We start from the raw sequence: 23,175 nt of genomic DNA, 5'->3' as shown, positions 1-23,175 counted from the left end.
AGAGCTCATGCTAAGTTTGAGATGCCTATGGAACGTCCAAATGGAGATGTGGAGAAAGTGGAATTGTAGTCTGGAGCTTGGGAGAGAAGTCAGGGCTATAGATGTAGATTTGAAAGTCGTAAAATATAGGTATCATTTAAAGCTACAGAGCTGGATAAGAATACCTAGCCAATCAATAGGAAAGAGGAGGCCAAGGACTGAGCCCTGGGGACTCTAAAGTGTAGGGTCTGGGAAGAAGGGAGACAGCCCAGCAAAGGAGACTGTGGTGGGCAGAGGACCAGGAGAGAATGTTATCCCAGAAGCCAAGGGAAGAACTTGTTCTAAAGGAGGGGCATAAAAAGGTGATGGCATCAATGAATTGACCAATGAGATCAAAGAATTTTTGTAATAGAAAGATAAAAGAGTTATAGACAGAACGTGAGATGTTTCCAATCAGGAGTTTGGACGTGGTGGAGTTATTGCTAGTGACAAAGTCTAAGGTCTAACTGCAGGAGTGGATGGATGAGGTGAGCTGGAGGAAAGGGCAGCTGGAAGCGAGTAGGTGAGGGCGGTGAGGAACCAAGTGTTGCGGGGCTCACCACGTAAGAGTTACTGTGGATGGTAACACGAGTAATGGTGGAGAGAAAAAGAGTGAACTGGGTTCTCATATATTCAGGAAAGAGGGAAGGATGACTTGGAAGTCGTTTGGGGTATAGGTGGTAGAGTTTATTGGCCTGGGCTTCAAAGAAGGACAGAGAAATGATCTATAAGTGGTAAGGTAGGAGGAATGGAATGTGGGCACTTGGAGAGACAAGAAGTGTCACTTTCAAAGGCCACAGGAGGAAAAGGGCCATCAGGAAACAGCTGTTTCAGCTGGAACAAAAAGACAACGTTCATAGAAGAGGTTAAGACATAAGAGATTTACCGATGGCAGGGCTGGGAGGTTGAGTCAGTCCAGGGATTTTCAGAGCCACTTGGTGATAAGCATCTCGATGGTGATGGATGGTGCTGAAGTGAACAAGGATGTAGCATGGGATGGGAACAACCTAACGATGTTTTCAAACTTCTTCCTAGAGCCTCTTTCTTGCAATTGGTTGCGTGGGAAGTTTGCAGTGATAAAGTGGGGTCTATCTTTCCAGGAGAGAGGAGCTCTGAGGAATCCTCCTGAGTCCAGCTTGGAGTGGGGAAGGTTGAGGAAGGAGATCAGCTTCCTTAATTCAGGGAGAGAGAGTTCAGTCCAGCACAGGGAGGACCTTTCTTACTGACATGGCCAAAGATGGGATGGCCTGTCTCAGACAGGAGTGAGTCTCCCATCTCTGGAGAAGCCAAAGAAGCCTCCATCAGAAGGATGTTCAGATAATGGACACCTTGATGCCCCTTCCAGTCCCATGTCCAAGATTCTGTCCTGGTGCCTTTGTTAAGTGTGACGGCAGACATTCTGGGTTTGCCGTCTACCCTTAAGATTAACTTGATCTTGCATTTTGATTAAGCTGCCACCGAGATTGTGGTAGGTCTGTTCCTGGGTCATAGCATCTGGAATAAAAGGCTTGTGTATTAGTTGGTCCATTTCACAGCCAAACTCTTTATTAATGTGGTTAAATACAGCAAATAGTCCGTTAGATAGTTCCTGTGGAATAGACCCTTAAAAGAACAACAACCCACCCCCCCAAAAAAATCCTATATTCTTAGTTACAAATCTAAACTTTGACCACAGTAGAAATTTTAAATTGCAAATTAATTTTAACTATTCTTTTTTATTATAAAAACGTTACATGTGCACAGAGGTAAAAAGCAAACATTACATAAGGAAAGATAATAAAAGTGAGTCCCCCTTTTACCTCAGATTCCATTCATTCCTTACAGTTAACCACTTTTATCAGTTTTTTAACATATTCTCTTTTCTTCTATGTACTGTTCTATACCTGGCTTTTGTTTATTAATATGTCTTGAAGATATCTCCGTATTAGCACTTTTTTACTTTCCTCATTCCTTTTTAGCAGTTGCATAGTATTCCACTGCCTGGCTCTTCCCTAGTGGGTTTGATGAAGATTTAGGATATTTCCATTTTTGTTCATTTAGTTATTACAGTGCTACATGAGCATCTTCTTTGCCCATATAATAAACTCTACTGAATAGAAGATATAAATAAAGATATAAAATAAATGTCTGGAAATAGAAATGACAGATCAGAAGACATACCCACTTCAGACTTCGAATGATAGTACCAAATTGCCCTTCAAAGGCATTGCACCAATTTACACTCCTAGTAACAGTGAAGGAGCAAGCCTTAAACAACAAATTTAAATAAGTTCTTTGAACAGAGATTCAAACTGACTTCATTCCAAAGCGGATAAGCCTTCATAATGTAACTCCCTTCTCATGTTCTCATTGCTAAACCTGACTTTTTACCAAAGTTGATTGAAAGCCAGGGTGCAGTTCTGATGGAAGTCCTTGTCCTTTCTAAATGCAATGACAAGGCAATTCCTCCCACACAGAATATCCAGTTTCCACTGCAGCATGCGCTTTCTTGCCTCAAGGCCATTGATATCCCTATAGAAAGTCCAAGAAGTACACTGCAGGTTAACTTTCTCCCTTCTGGTTACCAACGAGAGCGCCCTCTGTTGTGCACAGACACCATTTCCAGCACCATGTTATGTTTCATTCATTCCAGGTTTATGGTTTAACTCATTTGGTCCAACTTTCCATAACCACACAATTTTTCTGGGCACCTGAACAGATGCTGTCTGTTAAGGCTGAGCCTGCTCCAAAAAAACAGATTGAACTCATCAGTTATTAACCACATTACTTTTTTAGAGATGTATTCTTACAAGTCTCTCCCTGGGGCTGGATCTTAGGAAGACAGCAGCCTAGTGTGTGTGCATAACCAAACTAATCAGCGAGTAACCTGTATCAGATCTGTCAGAAAGACCAAACCAGCTGTGCGTAAATCCACGGTCTTCCTGAAAACCAGGACCAAGGAAGTCTTCTCATTAGAATACATCCAGCTCCTCAAACTTCACTGCATCTTATTTTCATGATCTAAACTGTCAGCAGTAAAAGCAGAAAGATTGGACTTGGCAAGTAAAGGCAGACTTTGCCACATTGCATATGTAGAAGGTGTTAAGTGGCAGCAGAAGGCAAACCATGGATGCTTTTTTTTTGTCTATTTCTGACATCTTCAGAACTGAAAATGTTAAGTTCTCCTTCATCAGTCAAACTTGAATACTGTTATTATAAATTAATAATATAATTCCCCGCCCCCATGAAACTTTCTCTTTAAAAAAAGAAGTGGGAATCTGTTATACCGGGAGGTTGGCATGTTCAATTAAGCATGGTAAGTTTCTCTTTTGATTAGATCTGAAATGAACTGAAGTATCTCATTTTAGTCATGGGCCACTAAGCCTTCAGTCCCATTTAGTTAAGAACCCACGGCAGGTGCCGGCACTTCTGTTGCAAACCCACATTTCAAATGAGATTTACAGGCACCAGTTTACCATGTAAAGTTGAGGATTCAGAAAAAATAGAACATAAGAATTCAAGTTAACAGACAATTTGCAGACACATGAAATCCAAGTGACAGGAGAGGATGGGTGTACATGAAACAGTGGCTGCTACAGAAAAAAATCTTTCCCTTTATGCCAAGATAAATAACTGGGTAATATATAGGCTCATCATAAGAAAGAACTGTTTTGTTGCACTCCGTTTTTTATATACAAGTCAGAGTAACCGTTCAACACATATTTATTGAGCACCTACTATTTGCCAAGTGCTGTGAACAAATCAAAACTCTGCCCAAATGAATACACCAAGGTCACAGCCCATTTGCAGAGAGACATACCCAAGATACAGGCTTGACAACCTGATTCCGAGGAGCTCTTTTCCACCCCTTAGGTGGCATTGGGGCTGGATGCTGGCAAGTCTTGGATCTGAAGCATGCCTGTGTAAAGTGATTCTTTATTCGTTTGCCTCTTAGATATCCACAGGGTGCGAGGGATGGGAGCAGGGGAAAGAGGTTCAAGCCTTCTATCCGGCAGCCCCTCCCTGGCTCAGAGCTCCAAAGCTGAGATCAGACAAACCCCTTTGAGGATGTGTGTGTGTGAGCCATTTGTATCTGTGTATATGAGATAGAAAGGTCCAGAAATTAAGTTCCTTAAATAATAAAACAGGCGACCCAAAATGATGAAGAACAGTAACTCCCAAGCCGTGTCAGCCTCTACTAAGGTCAGTAAATTGGCTCCTTGCCTGAAACATCGTAGTTTGCTATCTGATACCTGTGCGAGTTTTTTGGTTTGTAAAATTCCAATTTTGCCTGAACTTGATTAGGTTATCTTTTTTTTTTTTAAAGAGAGTCTCAAAATAGACAAACATTCATTGTAAACACTATTAGACTTTGGAGATTTAATCACAACATTAACTGGGAAGAGAGTCTGGTGAGTTTCCTGCGATGTGTTTCTGGATCTTCCTTCTTTCTCTCCCCTGGAAAAGAATGTAAACTTCAAATAGATTTGCATACAGCAAGAACTCCAAGCATCTCTCTCTCTCTCTCTCTCTCTCTCTCTCTCTCTCTCTCTCACACACACACACACACACACACACACACACACACACGGTTCCCTTTGTTGTTTGTGTTAATGTTATATTCATAAACACTTACTGGGGACCAGCCTACGAAGTAAGTACTGGGGGGACAGATGAAAAGCAACATCCCTGCCTTGAGGGGCCCACAGGCCAGTTGGAGAGAGGGTCAGTAAAACACCTCTGAGGCTCTATGATAACTGCCATGACAGCATCAGTATCAGAGCGGTGTTATAAAGTACCAAGGTGCCTTGCCAGCCCAGGAAAGGGACTCGGGGAGAAGCTTCCTGAAAGATGAGATGCCTAAAGCAGAGTCTTAAGAAGGAGTAAGACAAGAAAAAATAACCGGGGAGCATTCCAAGCCATATGAAGGGTAAATTAGAAGGAGGCAGGTCGGCAATGTGATTAAAAGCTGGGAGACCGATTCAGAAGCTGTAGCCAGCATCCAGGCTGGAAAGGTTGGATCTAAAGTGTTCAAAGGTAGACTCGAAAGGACTTGGCAACTAATTGGATATGGGGGAGAGGGAGACCTCTAAGGTGGCTAGAAAACACTGGGAGTGAGGAAATCACCAACAGAAAATACAAGCAGAAGAGCAGATTCCTAGGAAGGAAAACGATGTATGGAAGTTTGGGGCATGTTGAGTTTAACCATCAGAGGGACTTCCCAGTGAAGGTCCATTGGGAATGGTCCATTGGATGAGAGGATCTGGGCCAGAGATCTGAGTATGGGAATCGTCACTATCCAGGCGGTGGTCCACTGGGTCCCTTGGGAGAATGTGAGGTGTGAGGAAAAGGGAGCAAGGAGGGGCCCCTGAGGAGTGGTGACACTTAAGGAGCACTCTCGGGACTCCTTGAAAATCAAAGAGGATTTTGAGGAGGGGAGTGAGGAATATCAGATGCCACTGAGATCCAGGCAAGTGGAGGTGAAACGTGGCCACGGTGGGTTCAGTGGAGCAGTGCTGACAAATGGCAGATGCAGAGTTAAGAAATGACCGAAGGAACCCCAAGGACACAGAGGCACCAGCACAGACTGATCTTTCCAGAGGCTTGTCCACGAAGAGAAGGCAAGAGAGAGCGGTGCCCGCAGGAAACCTGAAGTGAAGGGAAAAGTTGCCACATTGAAAGACTTAAGCTGATTATATACTGAGGGGAAAGGGAAGGATTGAGGATAAGATGACTGATTAGGCAGAGTCCCTGAAAAGGCAGGAAATGGGGATAAAGGACAAAATGTCAACCTTTAAGATACCAACTTTTGAAACACATTGGAAATCTTCCAAAATACTTAGGAAGACACTCTCATATTTCCAATGATAAGGTGACCCCGTTAGGAGAGATGATGTAGAAGCAATTCACATGTAGACAGAACTGTGCTTTACTTGAGACTCCAAAGGTCATTGTTACAGCAAATTATTTTTAAAAACCTTAATAAGGAAATCAGCCTGCTTCATTTCATTATATGATGGGTTTGGCCACCGCTTGAGATACGATTATGTAAATATTCTTATTAATTACAAAAACTAGTCCTGTGATTATATCTATAAATATAACTACAATTAAATTACGTTCATCATCTTTATTATGTGGTCCATTCACAAAATATTTACAGACACTTTACAAACTACTTTATGACAATACTAGCTTAATTTCCATTATTGTCAATGTAATTTTACAATAAGTGGTTTTACATGATGTTTCACAAAAATTAGAGGAAATAATTTAGAGGTTGTACCTCAGAAGTAGATTTAAGAATAAGTAAGTAAACTCGATGATCTTGGTGTTTTTGTGCAGGACGAGAATATTATTTTTAATATTTTGCTTTTAAGAATAAAAGTCAGGTCAGATCCAAGAGGAGTTTATTCCTTCAAGCTGCTAGGTAGTGTCTTGTATCTTAGAACTTCCACTATTCTCTGAGTTTCCATGCCCTCCCGAGAAGGCCCGCACCATCAGAGCGTGAACCTCAAGTCCTTGTTTCTTGTCTCTCTGGCTCCAGGCACCCACCAGCTGGATCTTATTACCAAATGCTGCCTGATTCATAGCACAGTCTTGGTTAATATTTGCAGAGTAGAAGATTGTGACTTGTACTGACTTGGAAGAAAAGCTGACTTCCCAGGGGAGCTAATATACCGAGAGCCTCACTGTAACTCAGTGAGTGCATGTGACGTGCCAAGCACGATTCTAAGACGCTTGTTGAGGGACACAAAGATACACAGATGGCGGAGAGGTCTCTGCCCCTGAGAAGCCTGCCCTCTGGTGGGGAAAGCAGACAGGTGGGCAGCAAACTGAAATAAGGGCTGTGACAGGGGTACAAAGTGCCGTGAGAGCGGCGGGCGGATTTCCACTTGGGAAGATGGGTGTGTGTATCAGCAGAGAAAAAGCTTCGGGTCTGGCCTTCAGTTAGGCCTTGACAAATGAGGAGTATGTTCATACAGAAGGAGAAGCCAAAGCCCAGCTTTCCCCGCTCTGCTCTCTGCTGTGCTCGCCGGGCCTCCTCTTCCTTCCGTTGCTCACCTGGGCAGCCTGGCAGGGGAGGTGCAGGAATGGGATGACTGGTGTTCCCCTCTGTCTTCCATCTCTGGTGCATAAACACCTGGTCCAGCCCATTTCTCCTCTTTACCTTCGGACAGTTCCTGGGGCTCTACGTACGGACCCTCAGCCCTACTGGGGCCTTGGGCTTGGGTGGACTTGAAAGGATTTACTTTGGGTCATTAGCCAACGAGAAGCACGTGAACCTCATCACCGTGCCAGGAAACCTCAAACACAAGGATTGATTGAGCCCCACTGGGCGCTGGGGATACGGCAGGGAACAAAACAAAACCGATGAAAATCCCTACCCTCGTGGAGCTTGGCTGCTAATGGGAAGCAGCAGATAATCAATAGCAATAAGAATACAGTAAATTAGATGGTGAAAAATACTTTAGAGAAAATAAGCTGGGGATGAGAAACGCTGGAAAGAAAAGCCGCAAATTTAAATAGGCTGCTCAGAGCAGCCTTGATGAGAAGGTGACATTTGAACGAGTACTTGAAGGAGTTGAGAGAGTGAAGCCCGTGGATCCCCGGGAGAAGAACATTCCAGGTAGAGGGACCAGCAAAGGCCATGGCGCTGAGGTGGGAGGGTGGACAGTGTTTTCCAGAACAGCAAGGAGGCCAGCGTGCTTGAGCAGAGTAAGCTAGGAGAGGGGGAGGGGATGAGGGAGGGGATCGAGGTGAGCTTCACTGGACAGAATTTTCCAGGTCACTGGGAAGACCTTGGCTTTCACTTTGACCTCAGCAGCCACTGCAGGATTTTGCACAGAGGAGTGAGTGGCGTGATCTGATCACTGAGACCAGCCTGGGGGACAGAGAGGTAAAGGTGGAAGGGAGACTGGCCAGGAGGCCAGCAGGATTGTTGCTCGGCCCAGGGGGGTGGGGAGGGAAAAGTGGTGAGATTCTGAAATATTCTGAAAGTAGAGACCCCAGATTTGCTGGTGGATAACATGTGGGATGTGAGAGAAGGGGAGGAACCCACGATGACCCCAAGGTCGGCGTTTGCTCTCTGCCACGTCAGTTCCATTGCATGCCTTCTCAGAGAGACGATGGCCTAGCTGCCTGACCTGAGTCTCTGCTTCCAGACAAAAAGACAGGGGATAAACAGGAAGAAAGTTCAGCGCCCTTTTACTTTCGAAGCTACCAGCCAAGCCATAAACTTCAAAGACGGAGACGGGAAAGGCAGAACTGAAAACACAAAAATAGTTTCTAAAACACTGTCTAAGTATTCCCCCCTGTTTCATTTTCCCTTTTCTTCTCCCAAACCAAGGTCTGTTCACCGAGGTGTGTGTGGCCACTCCCTTTACATCTGTAAATCTCTTTGGTCCTATCTTTTCTGTGTTTCTGGTGCTCAGAATGTTCATGGCAGCCGGGAGGGAATCTTAGCTCCAACCCAAAGGGTTCCTGTCCAGCGCTGCTGATTACTTGGTGGGAAAGATGTGAAGGAATTTCCAGGGGTTGTTTTCATTCATTAACAGCAGAAACAGAAGCAAAATGCTTTTTCTTTGAGTAAACAGAACCTCCGAAGGTTATTTTGTGAAGCGGCTTAGAGCTTCTGTTTTATGGCAGAGAGATTGGTTGAGGATTTTGACTCCTCAAATTTTGTTCTTCCAAAATTTGTTCCTATTCATAATAGGCCTTTCTGCTTTGATCTTCTCCCACACTTCCCTGCTGCACGCCCTCAACACACAGTCCCCTGAGGACACTCAGCTGGTATTCTTCTGCAAATTTCAGAGCAAGCTAAACTATATTAAAATTGTGTACTAGGTTTTGACGTGCTAGGTGCCTCATGATTTGAGCAGAATTTGCTATTTCTGCGATTTTAAGTATACAAATAATCTGTCGCTGTACAAAAATACAGCACTTTAAGGGTTCACACTGCAGCAGAGTATATTTTTTAAAGTGGCCTTAAAAAATGTTAAAAATCACTCCTTCTCTCACCTTGAAAAGTGCTCAAAATTGTCTTCTTTATCCCCAGGCACAGAGCTACAGTTTTTTCTTAGATCTGTCCATGTCAACCCTTATGCCAACGTGGAATCCATGCCTAAAATAGTCTATGGAAGCAGTGCCTTTACTGCCAAGGTCTCTTGCACAGGAGGCTGCTAAGCTTCCATTCTATTTTTAAATATCAAGCTTTTTATTTTCAGTAATTTATGGGGTGAAGGTCCTGCATTCACTTCCATAATAATAACAACCCTTTCTGAGTAATTTACTGTATGTCAGGGCCATCTAAACACCTGCTGTGTATCAAACCATTAAGTCTTCCAGCAACTGTATGAGCTGGGTGTTCTATTTATCATCCCCATTTAAAAATTCTGAGCCTGAGACACAGAGGAGGTAAAGCCCTTGTGCATCAGGAAGCTCTTCTGAGCCACCCCGAATCCACTGTGCAACACCAATAGCTCTTGCCTGTACCCTGTCTTCACAGGGAATGGGAGAAAGCTGATGACTCTCTTTTCATTTTAAGATCACAAAGGTATCTAAAACACAGAGGGCCAGCTCCCTCACCTTGACCTTCTTAATTTCGGGAAAGTATAAAGCGATCCTTCTCCTAATTGGTTTTGGAACTGACTTTGGAGGACTCACTGAAAACTAAACACCAATCCGACAAGGCCTCCGATGCTTCCACTGTCGGGTCAGATGCAGCTAATTCTCCAGTCCCGCCTGTGTGGCTTGAGAGAAGAGACGATGCCAACGATTGCTCTAAAGCAGGGGTCCCCCACCCCGGGCCGCACAGCAGGAGGTGGGCAGCGGGTGAGTGAGCAGAGCTGCATCTGCCGCTACCCGTTGCTCTCATTACCGCCTGAGCCATCCACCGCCGCCCGCCCCTCTCCATGGAAAAATTGTCTTCCATGAAACCGGTCCCTGGTGCCAGGAAGGTTGGGGACAGCTGCTCTAAAGAAATTCAGGGGCTTCCCTGGTGGCACAGTGGTTGAGAGTCCGCCTGCCGATGCAGGGGACATGGGTTCGTGCCCCGGTCCGGGAGGATCCCACATGCCGCGGAGCTGCTGGGCCCGTGAACCATGGCTGCTGAGCCTGCGTGTCCGGAGCCTGTGCTCCGCAACGGGAGAGGCCAGAACAGTGAGAGGCCCGCGTACCGCAAAAAAAAAAAAAAAAAAATCAGGGCCATGTCACCCTTGCCCCTGGGCTGTCTGTTGGTTTCTTTTTCCTCTTATTTACAGAGTTCTGCTAATGCCAGGTGCTGTGATCAGTCCTTTACACGTATTTTCTCACTTAAGCCTTGCATTTAGCTCAGGAGTCAGTCGTTAACATCCCTGTTCAACAGGTGGGAAAACTGAAGCTCAGAAATATTCATGGATTTACCAGTTCTCAGCCAGCAGAGCCAGTGAGAGAGGCGGGGCTTAAGCCCAGGCCTAGCTGCCTCGAAATCACATCCTTTTAACCGCAATACTGTGCTGCTGTCCTCAACACACACGCATCCTGCGAGGTGTTCTCCCAGCTTGTGGCTTTAGGCTGAACAGGTTCTCAAGGTGCCAGGTCTTCCTACCCCCAAACCCAGAGGGTCCCTTTGAGAATCATGTTCTGTGCTCACTCTTGTCCTGTCAGCATGATCCTCCCAGCTTTTCTCAAAAGGTGCCCTGTGGTGATTCCAGGGGTGTCCACTGAACTGGGATGAGGATGCCTTGCTGGCGAGGCTCTGCCCCACCACCTCAAGGAACTCGCCTGTGTGCTAAATTCGAAAGGTGGGCCTTCACCTTTTCTGTGTGCTGCTTTTCTAAAAACTAATCTCTGAAAATCCTTTTAGGCCTTGGAGCCGCCATTGTCAGCACTCACAAGGCAGAAGGGCTGCCAGGTGCTGCAAATTGGGGCAGAAGTTGTATTAAAGAAGTTGAAGGGGTGGGTGGACAAGAGCTGCTCCCCAGGCAGCCTCTGCAGCTTTGCCTTGCTGCCCAAGGGCTGAACCCCTAGAGAAAACAAGTAAGGTCTATCCCTCCCATTTTTCCATAGCACAGAAAATCTGAGGTGCTCCTGCAGTGGGAAAATGAGTGACACACAGTCTAGAAAACCCTTGCTGGTCTGTGAAAATGTTTGAGAACCTATGAAATCCCAATTCTAGAATCATTTCCCTACCCTGTCCTCGCACTCCTCCTTTAGAGAATTTGGGGAAACCAGCCCACGAGTGACAGTGGCCAACACCGTTATGAAAGGTGTTTCCTGGCAGAGGGAGTGGCCAAACCCTTCCACGCTTTGGGGCCCCTTTTGTTATCATTTCTCTCTGGCGTTCATCTGAGCTCTGAAAAGATCCTTGGAATCACACACAACATGTGATTAACTGGTTTCTATCAAATATTTTTCTCTGCCATGTTTCATGACTTTCGGGCATGACTTGGATTGGATTACTTCACGTTTTATTTCCCCAGGCTTGTTTGTTTCCTCTTCTGAATGCTCTCTTGCTTTATTATTATTTTACATATAATTTTTAAATAGCAATTGTTGATCATAGAGCTGCAGAATGTTCTAAGTTCAAAGACAGACCCCCAATCCACAGAGTAGCATTATTACTAGAATCATCACCTTCTATAAAGTTTTAGAACCTCCCTTTTCCTCTTCTTGCCTTTCCAGCAGATGATTTGAGGACTTCTTAGGGTTGTCTTCCACAAGAAGTACCCCTCTTTAGGCTTCAGGCTGCCAAATGCTGAGAATCACTCTTCATTATCCAGCTATCTACTCCCCAAATAAGACTAGATTTGGCAGCCAGGAACGTGTCTTGCATCCATGCTCCCTGGCAACCTCCAGACAACCCCAGCTCCCTGCCTGTTTCCTCCTTCTTGAATTCCTTCTTTTTCTCTCCTTTTTCTTTTCTTTTTTTTTTCCTTCTTCCCTTTTACCTCCTCCTTCTCCTAGTCCCCAGACTTCTTTCCTTTCCTCTTTTCTTCCCCGAGTTTTCCTTGGAGATTAAATAGAAATTCAAATTACCTTCCAGCGTGGGGAACCTGATGCTGACCTTCAGCCTCCCTCAAGGATGGACATCATGCCCATCACTAGTCCTTCCTCCTCATTCCTTATGAAGCCCAAGCCACATACTGACCCACTTTTCTCTGCGTCATGTTCCTCTTCCTGCTTCCTTGGAGGGTGTGCCCAGCAGGGCACATTCATTACCTAGACTAAGGTACTTACCTGCTGGAGGCTACCTTTATGGTAGCAGGCATCTAGATTTAAGACTAATGGAGCTTGCAAGCAGAAGGGGCTCTGTCCCCCGTCATTTTCACCATTGAAGTCAACTGGTCCCACTCTAGTTTACAGCTTCTGTCATCCCCAGCCAGGCACACAAGTCACCTCTATGACCACTCCCCAGGATTTCCGTTCACAAGGAGGGGTGGGGTGCGGATGCCAACCTGCCATGCCCCATCCTAGGAGGACAGGCTCTCCAAGAGAAACATTTTTGGGCTTGATTTGGTTTGGTTTTGGTCTAACTAGAAAAGTAGATGAGCTCCTCTGCTAATATGCTGCTAGAGAACCCAGCCAACCCCCAATGCCTAGTGGGAAAATTGTAGGAGTTGTGATATTTTCAGGGACTCATCATATCTGAATCTAGGCAATAATCAGTCAGTTTCAAATGAGGCTCCTTTGTACCTTGAACGTTCCCGGGGGAAAAAATTAAGGATTACAAGAGAAAGAAAAATGCGCTATGTTTCACATAAAGTAATCTCTACACTTTTGCATGCTTTTTTCTGTGCTTGTTGCATGCATTTACCCATTAATTATGTCAGTAATGGAGAAGAAATGAAGCATTACTTTTGTGGTACAGCTGTTTAAAATGATTACTTTGAAAATGGTATTTTTTCCAGCACCTTTCCTTAAGCGTCTCTTCACCAACAGACATTACTTGCTGTGCTTAGTTGCTCACCCTTTACCCTAAATCCCCAACTGGAATCAGTTGCCTCCCTGATGCTTTAATTGCAGCTGACTCAGCTAATTCGAAAAGCTGTGATGCATCCCAACTCCTGTAGAAATTGCAGTGTTAATCAAGATAAATGTTTGAAAACCAAAGTCAAATCAAAGGACCCCTGGACTTGGCTTGCCATGGTCAAAAGCCAATTCTGGGATGAGCATATAATTCCAGAGACACGGCTATGCCTCCAGAGCAGTTCTGTTTCTCTAGAAGCATTACTTTTGTGGTAACAGCTGTTTGAAATGATTACTTTGACAATGGTATTTTTCAGACCTCAGCTGTAGAGGGAGTTTTGGTGATGATTGGTGCTTTCGTTTTTTGTAAGCAATTGGGAGGGAGGGAAGAGGTCACCTTTCGTCTGTGATCCGGCAGCTTGAGGTTCTCAGAGAACTGGGCTGAAGAATCACAAGGTAAGAAAGTACCCTTCTTGCAGGTCATAGGGCCTTTGGGCCGGGCAGAAAGGAGTGGTTGCCGCTGACCGGCTCCATAGCTGAGGAAGCCACGTTCCTGCTTCACCAGCGCTTCGCCATTTGCCACGAGCCTCTCTCTTTATCTTCCTTCTCACCTGTCTCCTTTCCATTACTTTCTCTTGCTTCAGGGAGGTTCAGAGAAAAGGCTTCAATTCTCCACAAGATCGCCAAGAAAAAATGTCAGGTGGATGAGAACGAGAGGCAGAATGGGGCTGCTAACCATGTGGGTGAGTCCGGGAGACTTCCATCCCGTGCCTTTCCTGAAGTACCTGGAGGGGGGCAGAGAGACAGGACCCAGTGTGGACACCCCAACCCAGTGCAGACACAGAACCCCGCAACTCAGCCCTTTCCTGGGTGTCAGGAAGAGTCCCACTTCCCCTCATGGGCACAGGGCATGAATAGACAATATATCACCTACCCCCAGGGGAACTTCAAAAAGAGCAAAACGAGGGCTTCCCTGGTGGCGCAGTGGTTGAGAGTCCGCCTGCCGGTGCAGGGGACGCGGGTTCGTGCCCCGGTCCGGGAGGGTCCCACATGCCGCGGAGCGGCTGGGACCGGGAGCCATGGCCGCTGGGCCTGCGCGTCTGGAGCCTGTGCTCCGCGGCGGGAGAGGCCACAGCGGTGAGAGGCCCGCATACCGCAAAAAAAAAAAAAAAAAAAAAGTCCATGCTCATGTTCTTGAATGGCGAGTTGGTCAGTTTGCCTAGAGAATGCATACCCCGGGAGTTGATAGGGCACTCAAGCTCAGACATCAGGCCAGAGGGGATGCCAGAGAGCTAGTGAAGAGAGGAAGAGGGCTGAGTACACTAAAAGGCATGGAGGAGAAGGGTAGAAATCCTTTGCCATCTGACACTACCTCAACCCTGGGCCTTATCACCCCTCAGAGACCACTACCTTCTCCCTTGGCCCAAGATAGGGTGTTCTTCTCTATATGGCTCTTACCCCTACTTGACTCCATTTGCTTTCTTTGTATGTACCTGATTATGTCACAGAAAAAATCGAGCTCCCAAACAGCACCAGCACAGAAGTGGAGATGACACCATCCAGTGACGCTTCGGAACCTGTACAAAATGGAAATCTCTCCCACAGCATTGAAGCCGCGGAAGCCCAGGTACGCCTCTTTTCCATTGCTCTTCCGGACCGCCGTTCGCGTCGATATTCTAGCACAGCAGCACAGACTTAACGCTCTCCTTGGAGGCCCCAGCTCCCAGCTGGGTGGACACCAGGTGGAGTCATCCATCCTCATGTATATTTCCCAGTACCAGCCGGGGCACCACATGCGTCAGGCTCTTCCTTTATCCAATAAGTACACATATTCTCTAAGCCACTGTTTCTCAGGGTGAGATTGGAGGACTCATGGGGATAAAAATGCAGATCCCTAGCCCACATCCCAGACCCGATGAAACTGAATCTCTGAGAAGCAGCACCCAGGAATCAGCATTTTTAACTCCCTTCCCTAGTAATTCTTAGTAGATGATAAAGTTTGATCACTGCTGCAGTCTAATCCTTTCTCTGTCTTTAGGGCCAAGATTAAGTAACAGAGAAACCACAGCCATCACACCTTGGTTAGCCCCCTTTGGCCTTCCCTGTCCCTGCAGTTGAAATTAATCAGTACTCTGGCCCAGTCCACCATTCAGTGTTGCAACCATTAGATAGTTTGATCTAATGGCTATAATATTTAACATTTATACATACAGTGTGCCACGACTTTGGTGCTAGGTGCTTTAAACCATCCAGCTGAAGGTATAGACGTTTAATATCTCCATTTTATAGCTGAGGAAGCCAAAGCTTAACAGGATGAAGTAGTTATTCGGGATTACTTAGTTTGTAGCTATTAGAAATGAGATTTGATCTCAAGACTGTCTAAATATAGTGTCTGTACTATTTCCACCAAGCAGCACTGCCTCCAGACCACAGTTGCTCAAAAAAGTAGGCAGAAGCAAAAAGTAGGTGGTGCCTGTTAGATTTCTGGATCTCACCCTCCTCAAGTGAATCAGAATTTCGAAGGCATAGAGCCCTAAACTCACATTTTAATCAGTCACCCTGGGTCAGTGTTTCTCAAACTTTAATGTGCTTAGGAATTTCCTGGGGGATCGTGTTACAATTCAGGATCTGATTTGTCAGGTCTGGAGTAGGGCCCAGAGTCTGCAATTCTCCTGAGCTCCAAGGTGATTCTGATGCTGCTGGTACGAGAACCACACTTTGAGTAGCATTCCCCTCAAGTTTGTGACCCACTTCTCTAGGCAGAATTTTCCTGATGAGCGATAATGAAGCCAGACCACAGCAAATCCATTCCAGCACTCTCTTCTCCTTTACACCGGGATACCCTCTGCAACAGAGGAAGTCTGTATGTCTCAGACAAACACTTGCTCATTGTTGCCTGTTGCCTTTATTCCCTGAAGAAAGGTGCAAGGAAAGTTTCTTTGTTTAAAGGAAAGGATAAAGATGTCAAGCACCTTTTCATATACCTGTTGGCCATTTGTACATCTTGTTTGGAAAAATATCTATTCAGGTCCTTTGCCAGTTTTTAAAAAAAATATTTATTTATTTGTTTATGTGTTTATTTGGCTGCATCAGATCTTAGTAGGGGCACGAGGGATCTTTGTTATGGTGCGTGGGCTCTCTAGTTGTGCCGCATGGGCTCAGTAGTTGCGGTGCATGGGCTTAGTTGCCCCGCGGCATGTGGGAGCTTAGTTCCCTGACCAGGGATCCAACCCGTGTCCCCTGCATTGGAAGGCAGATTCTTAACCACTGGACCACCAGGGAAATCCCTTTGCCCATTTTTTCATCAGGTTATTCATTGTTTGCTATTGAGTTGTTTGAGTTCCTTATATATTTTGGGTATTAACTCCTTATCAGGTATATGATTTGCAAATATTTTCTCCCATTCCATAGGTTGCCTTTTCATTTGTTGTTTCCTTTGCTGTGCTTTTCAGAAGGTATACGTATATCAAATCATCATGTTGTATACCTTAAATAGATAGAATTTTTATTTGTCAATTATACCTCAGTAAAGCTGGGGCAGAGGGGGGGAAATAGCTAAAGGAAAAGATAGAGAAATGGCAGCTCCTTCTGCCCTTGTCTCCTCTGCCTTCTAGGCTCCCACCCTCCTGCCCAGAGCCCTTCGGTCCCTTCGTATTAGCTCAAGGGTGAGCTGGCAGAGCAGCTTATGTCCACATGGATAAGCAGCATGTGGCAGCAGGAAGCAGGCCCCAAGGATACCTGGCTGCCCTTGGGGATGGCGCAGTCACAGGTGTGCAGAGGGCAGCCTCATCATCGTGCCTCTCCATCTGGCTGGCAGAGGGACATCTGTGTCCCCCACACGGGGCACCTTGCTGCAGGGGAGTGACAGAGTCCCAACTGACCCCTCTCTGAGCAGAGCTGTGTACCCGGGTCTCACGCAGGGTAAGAGGGCAGATTTGGGCACCATCCTGTTACACTGAGAGCTCAAGGGCACACAGACCTTCAAAGAGCCAGGCTACCAGCTGCCTGCAAGACAGCCTGGCAGTGAATTCCAGATCCACCAGGAGCGAGTTACCCAACCTCGCTTTAGTTTCCTTATCTGCAAAGTACAGAGAGCCATAGTACCTGCCTCATTAGGGATATTAGGAGAGTTAAATGAGATAATATACGTAAAGCATATAGCACAGAGCTAAATGATGTTATTTATATTATTATATGTTCATACCTACTTATATAAACAGCATCCAAAGTGTCCTTTCCCTATAGGTAAAATGCTTATTGTAGATAAAATGAAAATGAAACATATATATATATATATATATATATATAAAAATTTGAGAGTATTCAGGGTATGATAAGTAAATAAATAAACATCTATGGTAGGGAAATCATTATGGCCCAGTGTGATCAGGGAGGTCTATACAAAGTGCTCTGGGAGACTTCCAGAGGAAGAAATTGACCCTGGCAAGGGAAAGTGTAAAAACTTAAGAGAAGCGGTAACATTTGAGCTGGGTATTGATGGGTAAGTAGGAGTTTGTCACTCAAAGAAGGAGGAGATGACCGAGATGACATGTTCGCTTAGGAGGGAGATTCCTGTGTAGTGATTGGTTGAGAAAGCCAGGGGAACTGAAGACAAATATAAGGTGAGGAGTGGGGAGAAATCCACTAGGAAAAGTAAATTGGGCTGAAATTCTTCCATTGTTGAATCAGAAAATTTTCAGTGTTCATCTAATGTGTGTCAGGCAATGTGCTGGGCACCAGAGATGCCCACCCATCCTAGCAGAGCAGAGAGCCTGCTAATGTAAACCAAGGTATAATTATAGACAGCCATAGGACCATGAAGAAAATAAAGCCTGGTGACTCAGTGGAGGGGCCCTTTTAGGTTGGAAGGTGAGGGAAAGCTTCACTAAGGAAGCGTCATTTCAACGGAGGCTGAACTTTAAAAACAGGTCAGTCAAGGGAACAGCACCCACAGAGGCAGAGATGAGCTCGGCTTGTTTGAGGAACGGAAAAGTCACTGTGGCTGGAGAGTGGGGAGTGGAGGGAGGCATGATGGTGGCAGTGAGGTCTGACAGGAGGGCCGAGTGGAGCTGGCCTGCCTTGTAGACCATGATACAGAAGTTGACTTCATTCTAGGGCAGCAGCAAGCTATCAGAGGTTCCCAGATGTGATTTGCACTTGTAAACGATCCAAGGGACTGCACTGGGGTGTAGAGAGTGGATTTGTGGCAAGAGATCGTGTAGTAGTAGTGGGGCAAAGAGGTCGCTGCAGGAGTTGAGGCAGAGCTGATAGTGGCCTGGACCAGAGCAGTAGACGGGGAGGGGAGGGGAGGAGAGAGGCACAGGGATCATGAAGGGCATTGTAGGCACCGCTCAGCAGTCTGGACCTCCACCTGCTGGGAGTGGAGAGGCGTAGAGGCTTTAAAGGGAGCAGTGGCAGCTTTGGATTTATGTGATAAGAAGAGAGCTCTTTCTGAATGGTCAAGAAGGGGCCAGAGTGAGGGAGGACAGGATGCAGGGCAGAGAGGTAAGAGCCTGTTCGGTTCAAAGATCAGCAAACTATGATCTGTGGCCAAATCTGGCCTGCAGCCTTTTTTTGTACAACCTATCAGATAAGGATGTTTTTATATTCTTGAAGGTTTAAAAAAAAAAACAAGGCAGCAGTAGCATATGTGACAGAGACCGTAAAGCCCATAAAGCCTAAAATATTTACTATCTGGACCTTCACAGGAAAAGTTTGCCCACCCCTCATTTCAACCATCTGCAGTCTTTCCAAAAAAAAGAAAAAAATAATGCGGAAGCTCTTCATGCACTTATATGGAATGATCTTCAATATATGTTGTTAAGTGGGAAAGGCAATGTGCCAAATTACATCCAATATACTCTGTCTATGTAAGAGAAAAAAAAGGAGGAAAATAACATATAAACATTTGCTTTGGATGCTATTGAAGAAACTGGTCATGCTGAGTACTTGCAGGACAGGGGCCTGTGGTAGGGAACCAGGGTGGGAGGTAGCCTTCTGCACACGTCTTTCAGTATGTAGCCTCCTGTAGCTTTTGAATTTTGAGTGAGTTAACTGTTTTACCTATTCCCAAAAAAATGCAACAACTAAAAATAATAATCGGTTAAATTAAAACAGAAACAGTATGCATTAGTCCTTTAAGAGTAGAAGAAGTATGCGTTAGTCCTTTAATAGTAGAGTCTCTGAAGACAGACCACAAATTGAAGACAGAGTTCAAATCCCAGATCTGCCACTTACCAGCTGTGTGACTTTGGACAAGTTACTTAACCTCTCTGTTCTCATCTTCCTTTTCTCTGAAACAGGAATAGTAACCTATTTCATAGCATTATTGTGAGACTCAAAAGCTCGTATAACAGTTCTTGGCACATGGTAAGCACTGCATAGGTGTTTGCTATTATTAGCAGTACTTAGTAAAACTGTTTAAAAATGGCTGTTAGGTAGCCCAGATGACAAGGCCTCAGACCAAGTATTGGCTGTGGCAGGGGTGACAGTGGCTGGATGTGAGAGCTGTTTCTGAGGCAGAATTGAGACCCTTTGGTAATAAATTGGTCACAGAGCATGAACAAGAAAAAGCAGTTGTGGGTGATGCTTGAGTTTCAAGGCTGGAAAAACTGGGTAACACAGTAAATTAAGGCTGTGATTCCAGAGTCAGAAAAAAAGGTGTGAAATCAGGGCACTCAGGCCACCCAAAGCACAACTTCACAGAAAGGATTCAATGCCTTTTTATTGTGTTGGTTTTCTTTCTTTCCCAGTTGTATTTTTATCAGGCTCCAGGAGGAATGAGGTGTGCATCTCGACTTTATTAATGGAAATGATGAGCCCCACACACCACACACTCACTGCTGATACTCTCCTGAGAGTTTAACCTGTCTCGTGTAATTAACCTGCTGTTTTCAAAACCCTCTTTACCAATGAACTAATTTTACACTGACACGTCAGCTCTGAGACCTTCCTTCTGTCCAGACTTTGCACTGGCAATGAAAAGCATTTTAAAATATTCTCTTACCAAGGAAGCCCCTTTGCAGGAGGTTTTCTGCTTCATTTGTATATTTTGTGGAACCAAGAAATAATTTGACTTTTCGAACAGCTTAGTGCTAATTATCTTCTCCCAATACCTGCTAACAAAATGCTGTCAATTCTAACAGAACTGATTTGAGCTGTCAGTGAGAATTTACCAACCTTCTGAATTTTCAATGTTGGAAATTTATCCAGGTTTGAAAAACAATTCTAAGATATATTCTCTCCCACTCAGAACCCAGCATTTTCTTACATTTTAATTTTGCCAGTCTAGACAACAGCCAGGTGATTGCACGTGGCCGGCTTGCTCAGGGAAGCTGCCTGCCTTGCTGCGTCACCAGCCTCCAGACACGACACATCCAAACTCTTTACATACACGCGCACAGTGAAAGGGTAGGAGGGGAAATGCCTTGCAAAGTTCTTAGATTCTGAAATCTGAAAATCTAAATTTTTTCTTGTATTATGCTTTTTATATGTTGCAGCTTTTATTTCATTTCACCTCTGAGACTTCTCTCTGTCCTTAGGGAAATCCAGATTGTCTTTGCTTTGGTTAAGAGTTGCCCAGATGCACCAGTGGGCAAACAGACTTATTTAAGATAAACACATTCCTAGAAAAAAGAATATGTATGTGCGTGTGTGTGTGTGTATATACACACACACGCACACACATATACTCACACAAACATACATGTACTGATAGATAGATGGATGATAGAAAATGTATAAAATGCAGACTTTTTTCTTTTTTTCTCACTTTACAACTTAAATATCATCTTGCTATATTAAGCCCTTCCTTTCTCCCTTTGGGATTTCAACCCTGACTTATTTCTCCCCAGTCTAGCATTCATCCTCACCTAAACTCAGTATGGTTTTTAAGATCTGCTCTCATAGTGCTGATAAAAATATTTGGGTATTATGTGACTAAGTGAAGGATGAGTAGGGAAAGATGATGGGTGTGATTGTAAGCTTAGATTTCTCTTAAGAAAAATAAAATAAAATGCACAAAGATATTTCTCTACTATTAAATGTGCATCCCTGAGGGTGGTAAAAAAGCTTTGTTGTCCAAGACAGCAGTTTGTTTTAGATTATTGTTGTCATTTAAAGTTATAGCGATGATTTTAAAGCTCCGTAGAAAGACTTCATAATAAACATTGGTCCAAAACATTAGCTCTGATAATATTTCCAAGATTATCCAAGCAGATGGGACCTAGAATCCATATGATGTCTTTCTTCCTAAAATATTACCTTTAGTTAGTAAACATTTCCTTTCTTAGCAGTAATAAGTTTTAATAAAGGCCTTTCGAACCTCAGATCTTCCTGTTATTCAGAGAGCAAGTATCTCTTCTAAATGATTAAGGTGAAATAGCCAGATCCACCATTTTGAAAGTTTAGAAACAGCTAAGGACCGAATTTCCCAATATTGATGAGATTATTCAATCTCTTGGAACATTGGTGAAGCATAATAAGAGGATTCTGGCACTCAAGAAATGGAGGAAAGTAGAATATAGTGGAAAGTGGGGCTGGATCTCTGTGTCTGACACAGCCAGAGCACAAGGGCAGTACTGGGGAGAGAGGGCAAGGCCTTTCACTTGTGAAAGAAAAAGAATATCCAAAGATTCTTCATCAGACTGGAGTTTGCAAGGTCCAAGCCAAGAAACTTATTAGTATCTGAGAAAAGCTAATACAAACTATAGAAAAAAGCAAAAATTACAGTGTTTTACCTACCAGGCCTTAGTACATGGGTTCCATTTCTGAAGGAGATAACATTTTTTCCTTTTAATCTATACATACATTTTTTAAGGAAAAGTTGAGATCTAGTTCCTATATCTGATGACCTGTACTATATTTACCAACTGCTTAAGATGCACTCAGAGGCCTTCTGACCACACTTGAAATTGAAATAGATAGATCTGACTCTTGGGTTTCTGCCTAAATTTGAATATTGACAGAGAATTATAACTTCACTTAGAATCTTACTGTTAATAACACCATTTGTTATTGTACTTTCTGAAGTAGTTTGAAGAAAGTCTATTAATTATTCACATAAGATACATTAAGAGCTGCCTATTAATAAAAAGGAAAAAACTCCATTGACACTCTGAAAAAAATACCAACATTAATATTACTGTTCCTATGAGTAATTGTAATCCAGTTGATGGTAAAACGATGAGAATGGCTTTTGAAATGTAGCTTTTATGTTGACGAATCTTTTACGATTTGTATCAGCAGGATTTACGAAGCCCATGAAAACTATACAAAAACCAGTTTAAAATAGCAATACAGAAAGAAATCCATCTTGTCCGTAGGTTGCACCTCAGAATTATTTGGGCAAAATGCAAAGTGAAGGAAAGTAATTGCATTTCACCAGACTCTCCAAAAGCCGTTTTACATTAATATAAAATGGTTTCTTGGCTTCTTGGAGAACTTAGGTCCAGACAGCTTCATCACTCACAGCAAAATATTTTGAAATCTTGGTTTCAATTCAAAGTCATGGAGAAGCAGATGAAGTTTTTTCAGGTTGTCACTGCTGAGTGAAACCTCATCATTTTGTATTTAATATGCTAAGTTCTTGATGCTAGATTTTTTTCCATCTATATGTAAAACAAACCATAAGATGGTATTTTAAGGGGGGGAATTATTTCCTACTGCTAGACAGGCAGAGATTAATCACTTTTTAAAAAATCTGTATGCTACATAAATGTTAGCTCTGTTGGTTCAGGATGTCCACACAGAAGGCAATACAGATGTCTCAGATGGTGCTGCCTTCCAAAAAGAGATGCTTTTTGACTGACCTCTTCTTGACTTATCTCTTGGAAAGGGATAAGTGATAGAAGCACAGAGGTAAAAACGGAGTCGAGAGATGAAGGATATTGGTAAATAACGCAAGGGCAAAGACACTGAGAAACTCAGAGAACAAAAATAAAGAGGTTTCTCAAAGACTAGATAAAGAATGAGTGAAAGGGTGATTTAAAAATAAATTATAGCAAGTGAACACTTTATTTTCAAAGCCAAAAAAACAAAAGGATTCAAAAATAAAGTATTTTTAAAAGATAAATATCCATAGGGACAGTGTGTAGAAGTCCACTCGGGCTCCCATAACAAAAAAATCACAGGTAGTTTAAACAACAGAAATTTATTTTCTTACAGTCCTGGAAGCTGGAAGTCTAAGATCAAGGTTTCGGCCAATTCAGTTTCAGGCAAGGGCTCTCCTTC

General features: G+C 44.1%; 1 protein-coding gene across 2 annotated transcripts in view; it reads left to right on the top strand.

Annotated features, from left to right (window-relative positions):
- The window catches only part of SLC24A2 (solute carrier family 24 member 2), a 241,698-nt gene that overhangs the window by 179,081 nt on the left and 39,442 nt on the right, over positions 1-23,175 (top strand). For both annotated transcript variants that reach the window (XM_027105943.1, XM_027105942.1), the window contains 2 exons: positions 13,590-13,688; positions 14,454-14,572. In XM_027105943.1, the coding sequence (XP_026961744.1) occupies positions 13,590-13,688; positions 14,454-14,572 (218 nt within the window). The remainder of the gene's footprint in view (positions 1-13,589; positions 13,689-14,453; positions 14,573-23,175) is intronic.

Source organism: Aethalodelphis obliquidens, unplaced genomic scaffold (genome assembly GCF_003676395.1).
Source record: "Aethalodelphis obliquidens isolate GAN/ISIS:26980383/991018 unplaced genomic scaffold, ASM367639v1 scaffold7, whole genome shotgun sequence".
NCBI classification, from domain to species: Eukaryota; Metazoa; Chordata; class Mammalia; order Artiodactyla; family Delphinidae; genus Aethalodelphis; species Aethalodelphis obliquidens.
Note: the sequence above shows the minus strand (reverse complement) of the source record. Positions and strands in the feature narration are given on the sequence as shown.